Here is a 21,612-nt window from a genome sequence, read left to right as displayed (position 1 = left end):
CCTTTGACATTTTTTAAAAAGGTAAAGAAAACTTTAATGTCTGAAATGAGGTTTGAATTGTTATATAGACTCTATTCATGTCTTGCTCAAAGTACAATGAACTCCTCTTTATTGAAACTTCAAGTTTATCTCTTGTTTTAATCAGTATGACTTTGATGGCAACATTTAGAACACCTTACATCATTGGTTCTCAACTTTTGGGTCTCAACCCTTTTGCCATGGTTGCATATCAGATATTTTCATTGTGATTCATAACAGAACCAAAAATACAGTTAATGAATTAGCATTGAAAATAATTTTATGGCTGGAGATCACTACAACATGAGGAACAATTTTATATCAATCCTCAACTAATTCTTAAATTATTCACACACACCCAAAAATAGAAATAGAATTGTTCTAGATGTCTTTTGTAAAGTCATTCTTATTCTATAACTAAAATTAGGTAAAGACACAAGAACAACAATAACAACAACAAAAAGAAGACTTTAAGTCAGTATCTGTAGTAAAGAATAGAAAACTAAGAAAAACAAAACAAGTGCAGGAACATATTAAACATATCATCCTCTACATCAAATTGGCTTTATCCCTGAGAAGCTGAATTAATTCCACAGCCATGAGTCAGTAACCAAATTCATCATGGTAATAGATTTAAGGAAGAAAGCCAGATGGCCATCTCATCAGATGCAGAAAGGATCTGTGATAATTCCAACATGACTTCAAAGTAAAAGTTGTAGCAAGAATAGAACTAGAGGGGATGTAGTTCAAGATAATAAAAGTTATATATGACAAACCTAGAACCAGTGTCATCCAAATATTTAAAAAAGAAGAAAAAGACTTAATCCAATTAAAATCAGGGATGAGACAAGGCTGACTGTCCACTGTTCCTACTCCTATATCTTTTCAATATCATGCGTGAAGCACTAGCTAGAGCAATAAGACAAGTTAAGGAAATTAAAGGAAGACAAATAGAGAAGGAAATATATTTATCACTATTTGCAAATGATATTATATATAAGATATTCCAAAAAAATCTCACCAGGAAACTTCTAGAAATGACCACCATTTTCAGCACAGTGGCACAATACAAAATCGACCTTTAAAAAGAAGTAGCCTTAATATACCAATAGCAAACCCACTGTGAAAGACAATCTAGATGTCCCCATCCACAGTAGCATCAAAAATAAAATATTTAGGAATAAGCCTAGCCAAGGAGGTAGAAGACCTTGACAATTAAAACCTGACATCCCTGAAGAAGTAGATTGAGAACAATCCTAGAAACTGAAAAGGCATCTTGTCCTTGTGGATTGATAGAATTAATAGTATGAAACTGACAGTCTTTAAAAAAGCCATTTGTAGATTCAACACCATTCCAATACAATATTCTTAACAAAAGTATTGCCATCCTAAAATGTATACATAATCCCCACCCCAACCCTGGAAAGAAAAAACCCAGATAACAAAAGCAATGCTAAGCAAAAAGAACAATTCTTTAGGGAATACCATTCCAGGTTTTAAGGTATATTGTATATAGCCATACCAAAAAAAAAAAAAAAAAGAAAAAGAAAAAAAGAAAGAAAACAAAAACACCCCATGGTATTGCACAAAAAAAAACCATAGTTCAGACCCAAGCCCCTCCCCAGAACATGTAGGCTGGCGTGGGATTGCACTGATTCTGGGTAACATTAGATGTTCTACTTCCTTGATTTGGACCTCCTAGAAGGACTATTGTAGTCTGTGATGTCACCAGAGGCCCTTTTGGTATCTTATGTCCATGTTACTGCCCCAGGGTTGCAATGAAGCCTGAAATCCATGTGGATGTATCAGCTCAGTGCTTCTGAGTGATAATTTGGTGATATCCTCCAACTTTGCTGCCTCTGGGGGCCATGTTAATGTGAGTGGCATGTGTAGCCCCCTGAAGCTTTAATAAGGGCCATGAGTGGGTGAATGGTATGGATATGGCCAGAGGCAGTGTTGATGTCTGTGGTTTGGACTTCTGCCTGAAACCATGATAATGTTGGAGGACCTTGCCAAGCAATTCCTACCCCTCACCAGACCAAACTATGACTCCATGGTGACCACGGAGTAAAAGATGATGGCACTTCTGTAGCATGGGTATGGGAGAGCCAGTTCTACCCTCACCGGCCTCTGATATAGTTACTGAGACATGTATGTACTGTAAATCTAATGTCTAATGTGTACATTATCTAAAATAGTGTTTATATGATGTTGCAGCCCAGTGCAAATAAAGGTGATTCATGTCTGTAGATGTGATTATAAGCATTACATCCAAACAAGGGCAAGATAGACAAGGCAAGAAAGTATGAACGTTATTTTATTGTAATACTTTTTTGGGCAGTATAAATCTCTCAGAAGCTTACTGCAAAGAAATACGTCTTTTCTTTTTTTCTATAGATAACACCTTAACCCTTTGTTTTCCAGTGGATTCTACAAACATTCTTCAACATAATATCTGAAAACCATCCCAGAGGATCATATCTTTAGTAATAACTCAAACTGGACTTTGCACAGACTCTTTAAACCATACTGTTTAAAATCATAACTTTAAAGGCCAGGAACCCTGCCTCTTCCATTCTTTCCTACAGGGTTTGAAGTAGTCCAGTGAGGAGATGGGCATTAGTGATTCTTTTTGTCACAGAAAGCAGAGCAGATGTCAGCAGGAGTGTGTTGTCTTCGCAGTTTTGGAGCTGTGTTCTGCATGGATAAGTCTTGGGTGGCCCTTTATGCCAAGGTCTGGACTAGCTGGTCATTCAGTTTTAAACAAGCTCACTAACCTAAGTTCATTGAGGTCCCAGCTCTAGGTGAGGTGGAATTAGCATATGCCACTAAGAATTAGAAACATATATATTCACATGAGGGTGTTTGTGTGAATGTTTCTCTGGGATAAATCCTGGGAAGACAAACTGGTTGGTTGTTTGGTAAATATCTTTCTAAACATCATTTACCATCTCAAGCCTTTGCCTCAGCAAACCGTACTCTCATGTGTCTGCTTCTTGTGCAAAACATCCTCTCACATGTCTGCTTCAGCAAAACATCCTCTAATAAGACAGATTCCAGAAAAATCTCACGGAGTCTCCAAAAAAAACCAGAAATTTCCCCTTACCAGCCTGGTCTACAGAGTGAGTTCTAGGACAGCCAGGGCTATGCAAAGAAAACTCTGTCTCAGGAACTCCCTTCCTGCCCCCCACACCCCACCAAAAAATGACATTGAGCATACTGCCTCATCTTAATGTGCTTGGATTAGCTACACTTTTGCTTTTGGGCATAAGTGACTAGATAAGAGTGTGGTTTATAAACTTGATTAAACTCTCAAATGAGTCTGGAACTTACTATTAATAAGAGCCTTGAATTTCAGTCACAGTGCTGGACAGTTTTCATGAAAAATTTTAATAAGGAATGTACACATCCAGTGGCCATTGCTCACCAAACTTATCTTCACTAGGGCTTAGAAATCTCAGAGGAAGTAATTTTGAATTTCTGTGATGAGCTCATTTCAAGCTGAGCATTGGAATAGGGCTAGAAACCTAGCATGCGTTGAGTGATGACTTTTCAAGGGAACAGTGACCAAACCATGAATCACAGGACAAGGGAGAGCTAAGAGGCCAGCCACTACCTCAGGCCATCTCAGTGTCTGCAGACAAAGTTACATGTGGTAACTTTGTCATCAGCAGAAGTAGAGCCTACTTTCCCCTCCCGATTCTAGAATTTTCTTTACTGCTTTTGATTTCCTGTTACATGTGATAGTAGTTGACTTTCTGTAGCAATTTCTAATAAAATAGACCTTGGTTATTTTCATTTGCTGGTCTATCATGTATTTCCACTGAGCATTAGATTATGATTGATTTCAGGAAAACTCCCTTATTCCGGAATTTATCTTCTACCAGCACTGCATGGGGTTAGATGTAAACTACTGGACAGAAATCTCTTACGAGTTCAGCACTGTGCTATCCAGAAATGCTGTCTCTAAGAGTTACTCATCCATCTGAGCAAGCTTGTCATACAGGGCCTTTGTGTGCTGCTGCTTGGATTGGTTGGTTTGTTTCTGTTTTGGTTTTTTTTTTTTTTTTTTTTTTTTTTTGTCACTTGACACAAGCTAGAATTGTCTGGGAAGAGGGAATCTTAATTCAAAAAATGCCCCCAACAGATTGCCTGTAAGCAAAGCTGGGGCATGTTTATATTTAATGATTAATATGGGAAAGCCCAGCCTACTCTGAGCAGTGTCACCCCTGTTCTTTGGTCCTGGGTCTTAGCTGATGGAGCCATGGAACAGCAAGCTAGAAGGCAGGGCTTCTCCATGGCTACTGCTTCAGTTCCTGCCTCCAAGTTCCTGTACTAAGCACATGTGTTCTGCCTTCCCTCCAGGATAGAATCTAACCAGTAAGTTATAATAAGCCTTCCCCCCCCACCCCCGAATTGCTTTTGGACATAATGACATAAGAATAACTCACTGGTAACATATGAGTTGACATCTACAAACCAATTACCACTCTTGCCAGGATCACTAGGGCAGTGGGAAATTTCTGTTTGGGTCCTAGTCCTAACAGTGGTTTCTGTTCCTTTGTGCACTTAACCACCTCTCCATGGGGTCTGCATGTTTAAAGGTACTGAAGGAGGACATGTGCCCTGCCGTGCCCTCCTAATTCTTGGACCTCATTAAGTAAATCACTTGAGCCTCAGGAAATATACTAAAACAGGACTAAATGAAAAGTCTTTTGGAAGCTAGAATGTAGCTCAGTGACAGAGCCCTGACTGCCATGTATAATGTCCTGGATCCCATCTCCATCAGAACAGAGAAGCAGGTCCTAAGATATACAAATATTCACTAAATGTTCAAATTAAACATGTATGCATGTGTGTATGCATACACACATATATGTTTACTGTATAAGGGGGAGGAGGCAAAGAGCAAGAGTGTTTGTGTGCCTGTTATTGTGATTGCAGTAATGCCTGCTGTAATTATCTCTTTTACCACCCAGCTAATAAATATATCATAGACAGACAGACAGACAGACAGACAGACAGACAGACAGAAAATAGATTCTTCATAGTAAATCAATGTTCTAAAACTATTGACTTACAAATGTTAACCTAAGTCATATGCTGAGAGCTTAATAAAAATTAAATTGGCCCAAATTCTCCTATAAGGTAGAAGGGGCACACTGCCACTCTCTTCTCTTCTCTCTCCTCTCCTCTCTCCCCTCTTCTCTGCTCTTTCTCTCCCTCTCAGTCTTCCCCCATTTGTGTGTGTGTGTGTGTGTGTGTGTGTGTGTGTGTGTTGTACATAGCATAAAATATTTAGAGGTTAACAGAATGTTAAAGGAAGTTTGACTGAGCATGTTTTTTGTCCCATATATGAAATATGTGGTGATCATTGGTCCAATGACTAGACAAACTAGGGAAACTTAACTCAAAGGAACATGTTTAAACTAATTAATGTTTGAAAGACACTGGCATAGCTAAGATATTCTTAAAAATTTAGAACATTTTATGTGGTCCTCACACAAGGATCACCACAATGCCCTGTTAACTAGTTCAGAATACATGATATCAGTCTCCATTCAAACCTTCTGTATCAGAATACTCTGGGAACTGGTCCTACTCTTCGAGGGTTCAGCAGGCATTCAGTGCTAGAGNACTGATATAACTGGAAAAGCCACCATTATTTCTAGCCTTTTTCCTTCTTGCAAAATAATATTTTATATCAGTGCGCGTGATAGGATAGGATTTAGGAGTAGATAGTACCAAATATGTGTATGAAGCAAGAGTATAGTACCTATTCCAGTTTCTCTCAAGTATTAATAGAAATGGGGATTTTTTTTTTTTTAAAAAAAAAAACAAAAACAATCCATTGTCTTCCTGCTCTTTCCAAGACTGTTATCATGAAGGAGTGTTGGATTTCCAAGACTTTTATCATGAAGGATTGTTGGATTTCCAAGACTTTTATCATGAAGGGGTGTTAGATTTTTGTCAAATGCTTTCTCAGCATATAAGGAGATGATCATGTGATATTTGTCTTTGAGTTTGTTTATATAGTGGATTACGTTGATGGATTTCCATATATTGAACCATCCTTGCATCCCTGGGATGAAGCATACTTGATCATTATGGATGATCAAGTAGAGATATTAAGGAAAAATCACTGTTACTTCCTGTTATTTTTGTTGTTACAATTGGAATTCTGTTCATGTGGCTATCTTCTTCATGTTTGTTGAAAGATTACTTTCTTGCTTTTTCTAGGATGTAGTTTCCCTCTTTGTGTTGGTGTTTTCCCTTTATTATTCTTTGAAGGGCTGGATTTGTAGAAAGATATTGTGTAAATTTGGTTTTTTCTCATTAAACAGTATTGAGAGTCTGCATGTCTAACAAGCCCCCAGGTAGTGGCACTGTACACTATCACATTTTGAATACAAGGTAAAGCTGAGGAATGCTTGACCTTTGAGTGTACAGCAGGACCAGTGGTCTGGAAATGTAAGGGAAGGTCCAGGATGGCTAAGTTGCCTTGGAGATTTAGCATGTGATCCAGCACACCGACATGAGAGACAATTTGGGGAAAATTCAGTAAGCATCTATGAAGCTTGTGCAAAAATAAAGTGTAAGCTTATTATCTATGTGATCCCTGGCTAGAAAGAGCTGACCACGGGAAGAAGTACATACCAAGTTATGGATCATGCTAATAACCTATTCTCTGCCTCCTACAAAAGTGGAATCTGTTGGAGAAATGTTTGCTTTCCTATCAGTATCATCAGTAGGTAGGGTTTGCTCACCAGTGCCTAAGTGGAAATAGCAACACTTAACAGATGTGGAGCTGCTCTCCATCAGGCCCAGATAGGGAAGAAAAGGAAGAAGAAAGCATTTGTGAGAATTCCCCTAGAGGGCACATACAGCTATAGACCATAGTAAAGATGCCATTAGAGGCCACATACAGCTGTAGACTGTAGTTAAGATGCTCTGCTTCCCTTTAGTGACAGGTCTGTCCAGGTCTCTTGATGAGAGTCTGGGACACCCCACTTTTGCTAGTCTCTGTATCATTGGTGGAGTTGAGAGTAAATGCTTATAGAAACATGCCTATTGTCTTACCTTCACCACTAAGCAGATTCTGGGATTTCCCAGCTTAGCATTATACCCAGTGCTTGTTCTTCTTATAAGGTATAGCAATGTTTTGAGAGAGATGCAAAGTAAGTTCATTCAGCATGTTATACAGTGTGGTTAAGATCCCACTGGTACTAACGTCAAACTAGTTTGTTCTTTTTAGAAATGGGTTCCAGATTAAGGAAGATAGGCTCTATTATTTTTAATAATTTTCTTCATGTTGAGTTAGGAAATTGATACGATAATTCCTTTTCCTGATGGTAAAATATTAGAAAATATATTTACAAATGCTCTGGAAGTATATTATAATTTGAAAATCAGTGTTTACAAAGCCTGAAACTAATTTTTTCAGTATGATCACCAGCTACACTTGAATTCTTTGTGTCATTCAACTGTGATAGTGGCCTTTACGTACTTTGCTCCAGGAAATGCCAAGAAGTTCATATGTGGCAGAGCACAGGATGTGGTAGGGTAGAAATTGTTTCTTGGAGACACATTTCCATAGACCCCTTCAGTCAGGGTTAGGATTCCCACTGCACCCCACTTGAGTGAATGAGATGGTACTTGGGCAGTGACTCCTGTTCTGAACAACTAAGAAAGACTTATCATCCCATTCACTTTACTTGAATGTGCTGGTAAATTATATGTGCTAAAATTACTAACTATTTTAAATACCATATTGTAATGGTAGGCAGTACTTCTAAAATAGTGGTTCTCAAACTGTGGCTGGAAAGTCTTTGGGGGGTGAAATGACACTTTCACAGGAGTCACCTAAGATCATCTACGTATCAGATATTTACAACTTGTAACAAAAGCAAAATTACAGTAAGGAATAGCAACAAAAATAATTTTATAGTTGGGGTCGCTACAAGATGAGGAACTGTATTAAAGGATTGCAACATTAAGAAGGTTGAGAACCACTGTTCTAAAAGAAGAGTGGAGAGCAGGAGATATTAATATATTGATACACAAGGCTGACTTTTTACTCAGACTGGTTTGTTTGTTTGTTTGTTTGTTTGTTTGTTTGTTTTTACAAAGGGCTTATAAGATTCTCAATTACTATATAACTTATTTACACCTCTTTCTTTACCCCCTCCAAATCTCCTTGTGTCCCTGTGGTTGTTTGTATAGGAATGGCCCCCAAAGACTTATATGATTGAATGGTTGCTTCATAGGGAGTGGTAAAATAGGGGTGTCCTTGTTGGAGGAAGTGTGTCACTGTGTAGGCAGGCTTCAAGGTCTCATATATGCTCAAGCGATGCCCAGTGTAATACACAGTCTCTTTTTGCTAACTAAGAATCAAGATATAGAATTCTCAGCTCCTTACCCGGCACCATGTCTGCCTACATGCCACTATTTTTTGCCGTGATGATAATGGACTAACTCAGCTGGCTGTAAGCCAGCCTCACCTAAATATTTTCTTTTATAAGAGTTGCTGTGGTCATGGTGTCTCTTTACAGGAATAAAACCCAAAATAAGACAGCCCCTCTCTACTCCCTCTCAAGGATTATACCTCTCTCAGGGGCCATTTATTGCCTACAGATATTTATCTAAGAGTATACACTTGTAAAAAATTTTTCAAACTTGAAATTGCCATGTCAGATGATATTGTCATTAGTCAACCCCCTAGTCTGTGTGTTCTCAGAGCCTTAGTTATAGGGGTGCACTGTAGGTAAACCACTTGGGATTATATGCCCTGTGGTTATTCTCTGTGATTTCTTTTTGTTTTCGTTCTTGTTTTATTTTGTTTTTGTTTTTGTTTTTGTTTTTACCAGTTTTGGATCTCTGTAAAAAGCTCCTCCTGCATCTACTACATACACAAGCTTCTTTGATGAGAGTGAAAATAGCACTTACCAGTGGGTAGAAAGATAAATATTTAGAATCCAGTTAGAAATCATTGGGACTTAGGAAGATGACAGAAGTGTGTTTCTGCTCTAGGATCTCTGCCCCTCCATCCACAGGGGTGTTGGTTACATATAGTCCCAGGCATGAATTCTCCCCTATTGAGCAGGCCTTACATCTAACTAGACAGCTGTTTGATATCCTTAAGCTAAAGCTGCCATTGTTGTGTCATGGGGTCTGTCTTATTACACTGGTCATTGTGATTTGTAGACTTTACAGCTGGTCTTGTTTTCCTTGCTAGCTTTAATAGCATCTTGTGATACTATGAGATTTAGTTTTTGCCATATATTTATTGGTGATTTTATTTATTTACATTTCAAATATTATACCCTTTCACAGTTTCCCCTCCACAAACTCCCTATCCCCTCCCCCATCCCCTGTCTCTATGAGGCTGCTCCCCTGCCCACCCACCCACTCCCATCTCAGGGCCCTAGCATTCCCCTACACTGGATCATCGAGCCTCCACAGGACAAAGGTGCCCCCCTCCCGTTAATGCCAGATAAGGCAATCCTCTGCTACATATCCAACTGGAGCCATGGGTCCCTCTGTGTGTACTCTGTGGTTGGTGGTTTAGTTCCTGGGAGCTTTGGGGGTCTGATTGATTGATACTGTTGTTCTTCCTATGGGATTGCAAACCCCTTCAGCTCCTTCAGCCCTAACTCCTCCATTGGAGTCCCCATGCTCAGTCCGATGTTTGTTCCTCCAAGTCCGGTGTCCAAATTAATGTAGTGTCTTCAGTAATAGGTTTTCACCTTTAAGGTCTAAGAAGTCCATTGTAATGAATTATAATTGCAGTAGCCTATGTTACAAGGAGGCTTTCTTGGACTACCATGGCAGGCAACTCAAAGATAGATTTGTCATGGGTGTAATTGTTTGTGAGGAAGCATTATCACCCCATGTAGCATAACTTCATCTATTGATCTGTATATCAATTTATCTATGAATGACTAGAACTAATAAAATAAAAAACTTACCAAGTAAAGTAGGTTAAGCATCTTCCATTAGTGTATTCTACAGAAATTTTAGAAAAATAATTGAAGTTATTTTGCCATACACTCTTTGTGGTTTTAATTTTCAAAACCTAAGATTTAATGTTTAAAATGTCTTATGATCCCAGCTATAATCACTACAACTTTTGAGACTCTTCTCACAGGTGTGAAGTAAATACTCAAAATCAACTCATTTCAAAAGAATTACACTGAAACCTAGCTAAACTCAGTCAAATAGGTATTCAACCTCAGATAGTTTCATGGCTTACTTTTATTTTCAGCTGCCACTGAAATTAATTTGAATTTAGATTCTGTATTATTCCAGAATAATCATGTAATATTTAAAACTTGCTGGTTTTGAAGAGTACAAGTAAACAGAAAACAAAACCTAGAATTTGTACCCATGTTTCAGCAAGAATCTGACATATTGTTGTTGCTTGTTTTCTTTTATTTTGTTTTCTTGCTGTTTTGTTTTGTTTTGTTCTGTTCTGTTTGACACAATGTCTCAATGTAGCCCTGGCTGTCCTAGAACTCTCTCTATAGACCAGGCTGGCCTCGAACTTAGAGATTTACCTGTCTGCACCTCCCAAGTACTGAGATTAAAGGCGTGTTCTGCCATGCTGAGCTAGGCTGTTTTCTGGTGTCTTTTAAATTAAATTGAATACATTTTCCTACCTTGTCCTTGTAAGGTTGTGATACCCACATCCCACTCAAAATGGTCATTAACAGAAAATAAAAATAGAAAAGAAGATATATAATATGTCCCTTTATAACTGTGTTTGCTATGCTTATTTAAACTTCAAGTTGGTCATTCTCATGAATCAATTTCCCCTTGTTGTTTCCACATGCCATTCACGAAGCAGTAACACCATCAGTAGTTAATGAGCCCCTGGGAGAAGCAGTGTCATTACACAGAACTGAAGGCTGAGAGCTCAAAGACTGCCCTGTCCCTGAGAAGTTTATTACTAACTTTAATACTGTTTGTGCAGCAGCTATAATTGCTATGGCGGTCTGATAGAGTTGGACCCCATGTCATCAATGCCATGGAGTTTGTGAGCACTGCTGTCTCCAGGTGCAGCATCTGAAAAGCTAAGTAATGGATCAAGCAATTAAGCTGAACTGTCTTTAGGGGAAGAAAGGTTTAATGCCACCCTTAAGTGTAACTTAGCACTCACTACATATTTTTAACTGCAATAAAAGCATGATAATTGTAGACATAACTTCTTTATAAGACCTCATTTTTTAAAGGATTTCCCTTACTAAGAATATAAAAGCTTACTGAAATAATTTCTATTGGTAACTCATTCCATAAAGCACTGATTTTTTTTCCTTTGCTTTTAAATGTATAGGGAAAGCCCAAAATAGCACATGAAGGTTTTTGGTTTGAGTGTATGTATGAAGTAAATCAAACTTGGATTAAAGTGATTATTGATAAAGACCTTGTTAGTTCTGTACCATTGCTTTATTCATATCCTCTATTCTTAAAGAGTAAGGATTGGTCCTTAATTTCACCAATTTATAAAACAGCATGGAGATTATAGTTAACTTTTTTTTATGTATAAATTATTAGATCTTATATCAAATCAACAGTCTGAGCCAACAAAATGGCACAATAGATAAAAAGTGCTTATAGCACAAACCTGGGGAACTGAGTTTTATCCCAGATCACAGAGCAGAAGGAAATGGGAGCTGAATCCTGAAAGCTGGACTCTGATTATATCATGGGTATCATGACATACACACACACACACACACACACACACACACACACACACACACACACACGTTATTTATGTTCATGATATAGATACATAATAAATAAATGAATCAAAAATAATGAACTACATATCTAGCTGTAACCCATGTTTTCTTATATTTCCCATTTCTAAATTCACATTTAATCTTATGTTTATAAATTCTCCTTCACTCCACTATTATTAAGATCAATTCTTGTGTTTCCAGTTCTACTGGACCTTTGCTATTCAGTAGCATGGCCTTACAGTCATCTGTCACCCCTTGGTGAACATCTCATAGAACACTTAGTGAAGCAGAGAAAGGACTTTGCAGAGAACTTTTCAGATCTACCCTCTCCCTCTCCCACCCCTCATCCTTGTCCAAGTCTCCCCCATTTTACTTATGTATTGTCTTGATTCTGGGATTATCGAGGAGATTTTGGCAGAGTAAAACATGAATTCAGAAGCAATGTAAAAAGTTTGTGAAATAGCACTTCACAGACTTCACATTGAACATAAAAATGCTGCAGATATGTATTCTACATAGTTCTGAAGATGTTAAGCCTGTGGACAGTGGGAAGAGGAAGATGTGAAGGATGAGGATTGGCACTTAGCCCTTCTGCAGTACTCCAGTAGACACAACTGCATGCAGGGCCTGTGAGCTCATTTTGAAGCTGAGCTAATACAACCCTGAGCAACAGGAATGTTGCAAGAGAAGGTTGAGTAATACCTGACATTTTGTCATAGAGATAGATAAATTGTTCCTAAAAAAGAAAAAAGCTACTCTATTGTTAGCAACACCTCCATGTTGAAATTTACATAAGAATTCCAGATGTAAGAAATGCTAAGGAAGACAGTTTGATATTTTCTTCCTTGTCCTGTATTAACATTTATTCATTTTTTTCATTGATGGACTTTTCAAGTTGTGTCAGTTAAATAGTTGCAAGTAACAACATTCTAAGTGTTTTTGTCCTTTAAGAGTGCAGATATTTATGTATCCATTTAAGATTCTCTACACTGGTGCTTTTCAATTTGCTAATCTCTAGTTCCCACCCCTACCCCCCCCCATAGTGCAAGACCAGCTAATTCTTCATAAGTTAGAACAGTAACCATTTAATTTAGTCACATTTTGTTCTTTTTAGGGCAATACATACTAGCCTTGGTGATTTGTAAGAAATAGAAATGTATAGTAAAGTAATTTTTTCTTAATCTACATAGATGAAAAATGCATATATTTGTTAGCCACTATTTTAGATATACACCGAGACTTGAAAGATAAATTAAAAGTTGTAGAAATTATTGCAGCATTTAAAAATATTTACGTAGGCATTTTTTTCATAAAAAAGAGTAATAGCTGAGGTAGAAAATATATTCTAGAAAATATTCTTGATTATTTTGATAATCTGAATGTAAACATGTTTGATCGCATGATTTATAGTAACGGTGGTGACAGATGCATGGGGTTAGAGGCTGTTTTGTCACAATTGTGGTTCTGCCTTAATGCTCCTGGAGCAAAATATTTGGGTTTAGTTGGAGGGGTTTGCCTCACTTTAACCTCTAGACAAGTGTATTCTATTTCAAATTTTACAAAGAACTAAGATCTTCACTAATCTTGTGTGTGTGTGTGTGTGTGTGTGTGTGTGTTTACAATTTTTAAAGAACTTTCATATTATTTGCTTCTACTAGAAGTTTACATTTTCAGATTCTCTGTGATATGCTAGAATTACAAGAACTCTCCCTGAAATACATGGCAGAAAGACTGTATGAAAGAATTTTACCCCTACTGCATAAAATTAGAAAAAATGAATCGAAATTTATCAATCCAAATTCTGAGTTTTTTGTAAACATTGATATTAATTGCTTAATTAGGATTTGTGGGAACCTAAGGTCCTGTCACCCTTTATGTTCTACAGTTACATACAGACAGTGTCTAGAACCCTAGCTGCTTAAACACATCCGTTCTGTACTCAGTACCTGGGCATGAAATCAGCATGAAAACATTTCCTGAAAAGTAGCCTAAGTGATGGGCGATTACTATCTCAGGCCGAGACATAATTAGTAATGTTTGCTTCTCATTTTCACTAACTATGTACACTTGACTGTCCCAAAACTCTACAAGAGTACTATTTTTTTTCCTAACATTAAGTGTTAAAATTAGTACTTAAATAATTATTAAATGTGAGAATATAAATTTCTAAGTTTGACTCTGTTAATTTGTTACAGAAACCATTTTTAAAAAGTTAAGTTAACAAAAATCAATTAGAGAAACTGAAATTTTGGGAAGCGGTATTTTCAGTGAATAACCTTAGAGGCTGTGCAACACTGTATTGACTATACATTTGCCCTGTCTTTTTTTGGTAAAGATTTCTGGTTTCTATTTCATACATTAAATTTTTTGTTCTCTCCAAGTTTCATTCTCGTGTTTTACACATAGAATAATGTGTAGTGCCTGTGGTCATGTATAGAACTTTACAAACTTAAATCTTCAATTTCACAGTGTCTTGCTTTGATACATGATTTTTCTTTAAATTTTGAATTATTTTATATTTAATATATAGTATCTTATGACTGCTTAATGAGTTGTCACATTTTTCACTTTCATGAGGAAAGGATCACTCTCAGATCTTGTTTTCTTCATTTGTTTGGTTTCGGTGCAGACGATGGGTGCGGCTGCTGTTTGGCAGAGAGTTCCCTCTGCAGGACCTGCTGGTGGTCTGGGATGCCCTGTTTGCGGATGGCCTCAACCTGAGCTTAGTTGACTATGTCTTCACAGCCATGCTACTCTATATCCGAGATGCTTGTAAGTATGTCTCACTTACCCATAGTCCACTAGGTACCCATGCATTTTCAAAAATATACTTTATATCTCATTGTTGGAGTTACATATACTTAAGTTTTTCATAACAGGAAATATTTGAAATGTCAAAGGAAATCACTGTGCATCTTTTCTGTTAGTGAACTATGTATACGTTCGGATGTGGGTAATGCACTCCTCAAAGAACTAGGGTCTTATTTAGGAGGATATTTCTAAACACTTTCTTCCTGTTTCAATCCTCTCATCGCACACACATGTGGACTGCATATGAAACCGACATTTCAGATATGTTTAGAGCTCCACCTTCTGACGTCTAGCAAGCACTCAAGGATATTTATGAGGAGATTGGCGCTGTTTTTTATAATACCAATGTCTTGCCAATGGAAAAATAAATCTGGAGTATTTGACTTCTGCCCAGTTATATATTAGCAAATTTTGTTCCTTAATATAGTACTCAGTGGTAGATGTGTTCCTGCCTCCTCAGAACCACCTTGGGGTGCTTATTGTAGCCAGAAAGGCATGGCCTCAGCTTACAGGAAATATCAGAACATGTTTTAGATTTCACTAATACCTCAAATTATTTTTCATCTCAGGAGGAATCTCAGTTCCCGAAGCAAGATTTATAAGCCACAATATAATAGGAAAGATTACACTAAGTGCTCTGATGGAGTTAGGAAATAGAAAACTCATGACGGAGTAGGAGCATTTGTAACAGTGACTGTTGCTCTGCTAGATGGCTGTCTTTGTTCTCATAATACCAGTTGTGCCAGATGCCCTTGTTTTGCACTAATATTCTGTTACTAATTCTGTGCACTAATGCCTTTGTTTAACACTAATATTCTGTTAAAAATTATATTGTACGGTTTTCATTCCCTCAACATTATTTATGAGTAACCACATTTTTTTTCCGAAAACTGGAAAGGTTTTTATGTGTGGAAGGTCAAGTACTTTGGGCTTCTTTAGAGACAAATCAAAACCCAGACTTAATAAGACCATGGGGGTTATCAGATGAGACATCTGGACAGTAACACAATGTGCTTGAATAGATGTGTTAGACACTGAATTTTTGGACACCCAACATTTACTTCCCTTTTAAAGGGGTATGTATTCTACAGTGGCAAAAAAAGAAAAAAGAAAAAAGAATGAAACCCTTTCTTAGGAAAAGAAAAATCCTTTTGGATAATATTTTTCCCAGAACTTCCCAAATCAGACAACTATTGAAATGTGTTTGATTTTCTGAAATCTTAAACAATTAAAGGTTTACTCTTCTCAAAATTTTGTCACATCACCCATATATATTAATGCAATCATCATGTCTCTTATGCTAAGAACTATTCTTAATTTCATAGAACAAGGCAAGTTTTTGACAGCTGAAGCCCTTACACGTTTTTAATGTTTTCATTGATGATTCTGTAAATCATGAGCACATGTGGAAAAGTACTGAAGTAATAACCTTTGCTTATTCATGTCAGTATTAAATCTGTAACACCAAATGGTACCTTCCAAAGCTAGAGTGAGCAAGTATTCAGTATTTAAGGTGACCCTTGTCCTGGAGAAGCTCGCCAGTTGCTGAACTTGAGAGGCAATAAAAAATAAAGGGAGAAAGAAACAGCATGAACGTAAACTTTAAGTCAGAAGCTACTTAGTGGCTATATGTGTGTTCCTTCAAATTACTTGGTATGACTGGATTACAGTGCTCATGAGAAAATGCAGCTAATTACAAAACTGAGAAGAGAGCAGGAGGGATGGCGCTGGTCGGCTCTGATGAGTAAGTCACAGAGCTATCGGAACAGGCAAAGCAGAAGCACAACCTTTTGGTTACTCTAGCAACAATGAGGAAGAACGATGAGAGTTAGGAGATCGGATCAAAGTTAGACAGTTTTGCAGAAGGGAAACGAAAAGTAGAGAGATATTCAGAACTCAGTTAAGCATGGCTTAATGATTAAATATAAAAGGTAAAGGGAACAGGAAATCCAGAATAGTCTCCTGTCTGGGATCTTCAGAGACTAGATAATTGAATAGGAAACAACTGTTAGGAATTTAAGTGTTATAAGCTTTAATGAAACTGAATTTGAGAAGATTTACTGGAATATGTAAAACATTAAGGTCATTATAAGTATCAAGACATACAGAGTTTTATTAATAACTAAGAGGTCTTCATTATTTCAAACCCTAACAATGGATATTGTCTCCTTCAGGTCATAATATAGTAGTCTGTTTGAGCTAGTTTTGGTTCACATATGCTGTCCCAAAGTAGCAGTTATTAATGCTTCCCTGTTTTCATTTGAAATGCCTCCCACAGTCACCTGGCATAGGTATAGGGCATACAAAGAGAATGTGGGCAAAAGTGCAACTCTGCACTGAATATTGGTACTGGAGAGGAGCTGGGAGTGACCTGTAGGCCACTTTAAGAGCATTCACCCAGGACTCAGGAGACTCTAATATTAATCTGCAAGGGTAGGGGCTAGAAAAGGAAGGCTTATATTACAGCCTCAAAGAACTATTGCTTATATTTGGGTTGTAAGCACACCCATTCCTATTTTCTAAGTAACCTCTTTCCCTTCAATAACTTGGCCATACTGGCTTTGTGTGTGTGTGTGTGTGTGTGTGTGTGTGTGTGTGTGTGTGTGTATTCCTTCTTTTTTCATATATGTTTTTATTAGATATTTTCTTCATTTACATTTCAAATACTATCCCCAAAGCCCCCTATACCATCCCCCACCCTGCTCCCCAACTCACCCACTCCCGCTTCCTGGCCCTGGCATTCCCCTATACTGAGACATATGATCTTCGCAAGACCAAGGCCCTCTCCTCCCATTGATGGCCGACTAGGCCATCCTCTGCTACATATGCAACTAAAGACACAGCTCTGGGGGGTACTGGTCAGTTCATATTATTGTTCCTCCTATAGGGTTTCAGACCCCTGTCATTGGAGGACCTGTGTTCCATCCAATAGATGACTGTGAGCATCCACTTCTGTATTTGCCAGACACTGGCATAGCCTCACAAAAGAAAGCTATATCAAGGTCCTGTCAGCATCCAGATGTCCCTCAACAGAGGAATGGATACAGAAAATGTGGTACATTTACACAATGGAGTACTACTCAGCTATTAAAAACAATGAATTCATGAAATTCTTAGGCAAATGGATGGATCTGGAGGATATCATCCTGAGTGAGGTAACCCAATCACAGAAGAACACACATGATATGCACTCACTGATAAGCGGATATTAGCCCAGAAACTTAGATTATCCAAGATACAATTTGCAAAACACATGAAACTCAAGAAGAAGAAAGACCAAAGTGTAGATACTTCTTTCCTTCTTAGAATGGGGAACAAAATACCCATGGAAGGAGTTACAGAGACAAAGTTTGGAGCTGAGACAGAAGTAAGGACCATCCAGAGACTGCCCCACCCCGGAATCCATCCCATATACAGCCACCAAACCCAGACACTATTGCATATGCCAGAAAGATGTTCCTTCTTTTTATTTAATCTTTTTTTTTTTTTTACATTCCTGATTTTATTACCCTCACAGGCAACACCCAAATGTTCCCAACCCATACCCCCTTCCTGCTCCCTGTCTCCAGGAGGATATCCCCACCCACACCCACACATCCCACCCCACCAGACCTATAAACTCCCTGGGGCCTCCAGTCTCTTGAAGGTTAGGTGCATCTTGTCTGACTGAAACCAGACCCGACAATCCTCTGCTATATATATGTTGGGGGCCTCTTATCACCTGGTGTATGCTGCCTGGTCTGTGGTCCAGTGTTTTAGAGATCTCCGGGATCCAGATGAATTAAGACTTCTGGTCCTCCTACACGGTCACCCTCCTCCTCAGCTTCTTCCAGCTTTTCCCTAATTCAACAGCAAGGATCAGCTGCTTCTGTCCATTGGTTGGGTGCAAATATCTGCATCTGACACTTTCATTTGCTCGTTGGGTCTTTCAGGGGACAGTCATGATATGTCCCTTTTTGTGAGCGCTCCATAGCCTCAGTAATAGTGTCAGGCCTTGGGATCTCCCCTTGAGATGGATCCCACTTAGCGCCTGTCGCTGGACCTTCTTTTCCTCAGGCTTCTCTACATTTGTGTCCCTACAGATTTTTCAGACAGGAGCAATTATGGGTCAGAGTGTTGACTGTGGGATTGCAACCCCATCCCTCACTTGATGCCCTGTCTTTCTGCTGGAGGTGGGCTCTACAAGTTCCCTCTCCCCACTAGGACATTTCATCTTAGGTCCTTTCCTTTGAGTCCTGAGAATCTCTCACCTCCCAGGTCTCTGGTTCATTGTGCATGTTTCCCCCAACCTCCTACCTTCCAAGGTTGCCTGTTTCCATTCTTTCTGCTGGCCCTTAGGACTTCAGTCCTTTTCCTCCACCCAATACGAGGTCACGTTCCCCTCTTCTCACCCCCATCCCCTTTTCCTCCTATGTCCCTCCCTCCTTCCTTGTGATTGCTTTCTTCTCCCTCCCAAGTGGGACTGAGGCGTCCACATTTGGGCCCTTCAGCTTACTGACCTTTTTGAGTTCTGTGAACTGTATCTTGGGTATTCTGTACTTTTTTTTTTGTTATGTATTTGTTTGTTTCTTTGGCTAATACCCACTTGTTAGTAAGTACATACTGTGCATGTCCTCTTGGGTGTGAGTTGTGTCACTCAGGATAATATTATTTTCTTTTACTTTTTTTTACAGTTAATTTTATAGGTGGGTTCAGTTTGAAAATAAAACTATGCCTTTTTATAAAAGTAACTAACTTTTTAAAAATTATTTTATTGGATATTTTCTTCATTTACATTTCAAATGCTATCCCAAAAGTCCCCTATACCCTCCCCACTGCCCTGCTCCCATACCCACCCACTCCCACTTCTTGGCCCTGGCGTTCTCCTGTATGGGGCATATAAGGAGTAACTAACTTGAGGCACCCAGCCAGCAGAGCGCTCACTGGCTTCCAGCAGGAAGGGTTCAAAGGTCGCCCTGTTCCCTTCCTCTCTCTGAAGGTGAGACCTGAGCTGCGAGAGTGTCCGGTCCCGCACTGTTGGCAGTGCTTGAGCCCCAGCTCTGGTAACTTGCAGATGTCTCAGCATGGTTGAGATGGAGCAGGCCGAGGCCCAGCTCTCCGAGTTGGACCTCCTGGCCAGTATGTTCCCCAGTGAGAACGAGCTCATAGTGAATGACCAGCTGGCATTAACAGAGCTGAAAGATTGTATTGAGAAGAGGACGATGGAGGGGCGATCATCGCAAGTGTACTTTACAATCAATGTGAACCTGGACCTCTCTGAAGCAGCAATGGTGACGTTTTCTTTGTCTTGCATTCTTCCTTTTAAAGACCCTACAGTCCTGCCTGAAATTACAATGAGATCAGTATCTCTGCATAGATCCCAGCAAACTCAGCTGAACACAGATCTGATAGCATACCTGCAGAAGAACTGTCTTGGAGATGTCTGTATACTAAGCGCCACAGAGTGGGTTAAAGAGCATGCCTCTGACTATGTCAACATAGATGCTTTGCCCTTCTCCACCAGGCAAAGCACAGTCCAACCAGCGGATCTCACTTTCATGAGACTCTGGATCTACAGCCATCACGTCTACAACAAATGCAGAAGAAGAAACATCCTAGAGTGGGCAAAGGAATTGGCCCTATCTGGGTTTAGCATGCCTGGGAAACCTGGCGTTGTTTGTGTGGAAGGCCCTCAAAGTGTTTGCGAGGAATTCTGGTCAAGACTCAGAAAACTAAACTGGAAGAGGATTTTAATTCGTCATCGAGAAGACATTCCTCTTGGTGGTATAGCCGATGGAATGGAAGGACAGCGGAAATTTCCCATTCTTGAAGAAAAGGCCTTCAGTGTCCACAGAGCCAGAGGAAACCACATGGACTTTGGCCAGCTATTTCAGTTCTTAAATGCCAGGGGATGTGGGGATGTTTTCCAGATGTTCTTTGGTGTAGAAGGACAGTGACTAAGCAGAGGGGAAGTCAGACCTGTTGGCTCACTGTTCCTCTGTTGATCATTTCTTCCTGTTTTTCCTTGAAATTCAGTTTCAGCTCCATTCTAGAATGGTCTGGGGTTGGGGGTCACAAGAAGAAAATTAATATAGCTAAAATGTATCAGTTAAAATTTGCCATGCCTGAAAGAAAAACTGGGTTTCAATTTGTAAACTTTAAATGACTGAGAAGGGTGGAGAAATGACTCAGAGGCTGCGAGCATGTACTGCTAGTGCCAAGGACCTAAGTTCAGTTCCCAGCACCCTGGCAGGGAGCTCATAACTACCCATACATCTGTACTTAAGGGCATTTGATATATTCTGTGTCCTCCAAGGGTGCGTGCACGAACACACACACATAAATATATTTGGAATATCAGATCCCCTGGAGCTGGAGTTACAGGAGGTTGTGAGGTGCCCTGTGTGGGTGCTGGGAACCAAACTTGGGTTCTTTGCAAGAGCAATGCACCCTTTTAACCACTGAGCCATCTCTACAGCTTGGTGGAAATTTCTTGATGCGAGCTGGATAGAAAGGCACATGCTTATAATCCCAGCACTTGGGAAGTAGAGGCAGGAGGATTGGAAGTTGAAGGCCAGCTGGGCTACATGAGGCTCTGTCTCATAAAACAAAAATGAAAACAAAGTTATTCATGCAGAAACTTGAAAGACAAATTATATGTGAAGGCAATTTTGATGGTTCAACTTGCTAGGGATTTCTAACACTCTTCTGCCTTTACTGAGGAACCTGGAAAAGCTGCCTGTTCACCCTCCTGGCCTCTCTTGCAGCTATGTTAGGCTGTAGGTTACAGCTGCAGGATTTCCGGGGATGAATTTGCTTCTCTTCTCTTTCTGCTACAGACCCTGAAGTGATGGCAGGAAAAAGGAGAAAGGGCCAAGCTATCTTAGAAATGTCATTGTACAAGACACCTTGTCACATGTGGACCTAATGTTAATCCCTGACTGTCTCCAGACCTTTGAAATACAGATCCTGAGGAAATCCAAAACATCATCAGATCCTACTACAAAAGGCTATACTCAACAAAACTGGAAAACCTGGATGAAATGGACAAATTCCTAGA

General features: G+C 39.1%; 1 protein-coding gene and 1 pseudogene across 4 annotated transcripts in view; both read left to right on the top strand.

The window, feature by feature from the left end:
- The window catches only part of Tbc1d5 (TBC1 domain family member 5), a 429,267-nt gene that overhangs the window by 274,074 nt on the left and 133,581 nt on the right, over positions 1–21,612 (top strand). For all 4 annotated transcript variants that reach the window (XM_021217926.2, XM_021217924.2, XM_029531230.1 and 1 more), the window contains one exon: positions 14,392–14,534. In XM_021217926.2, the coding sequence (XP_021073585.1) occupies positions 14,392–14,534 (143 nt within the window). The remainder of the gene's footprint in view (positions 1–14,391; positions 14,535–21,612) is intronic.
- Positions 19,634–20,673, top strand: LOC110335648 (annotated as a pseudogene).

Source organism: Mus pahari, chromosome 18 (genome assembly GCF_900095145.1).
Source record: "Mus pahari chromosome 18, PAHARI_EIJ_v1.1, whole genome shotgun sequence".
NCBI lineage: Eukaryota > Metazoa > Chordata > Mammalia > Rodentia > Muridae > Mus > Mus pahari.
Note: the sequence above shows the minus strand (reverse complement) of the source record. Positions and strands in the feature narration are given on the sequence as shown.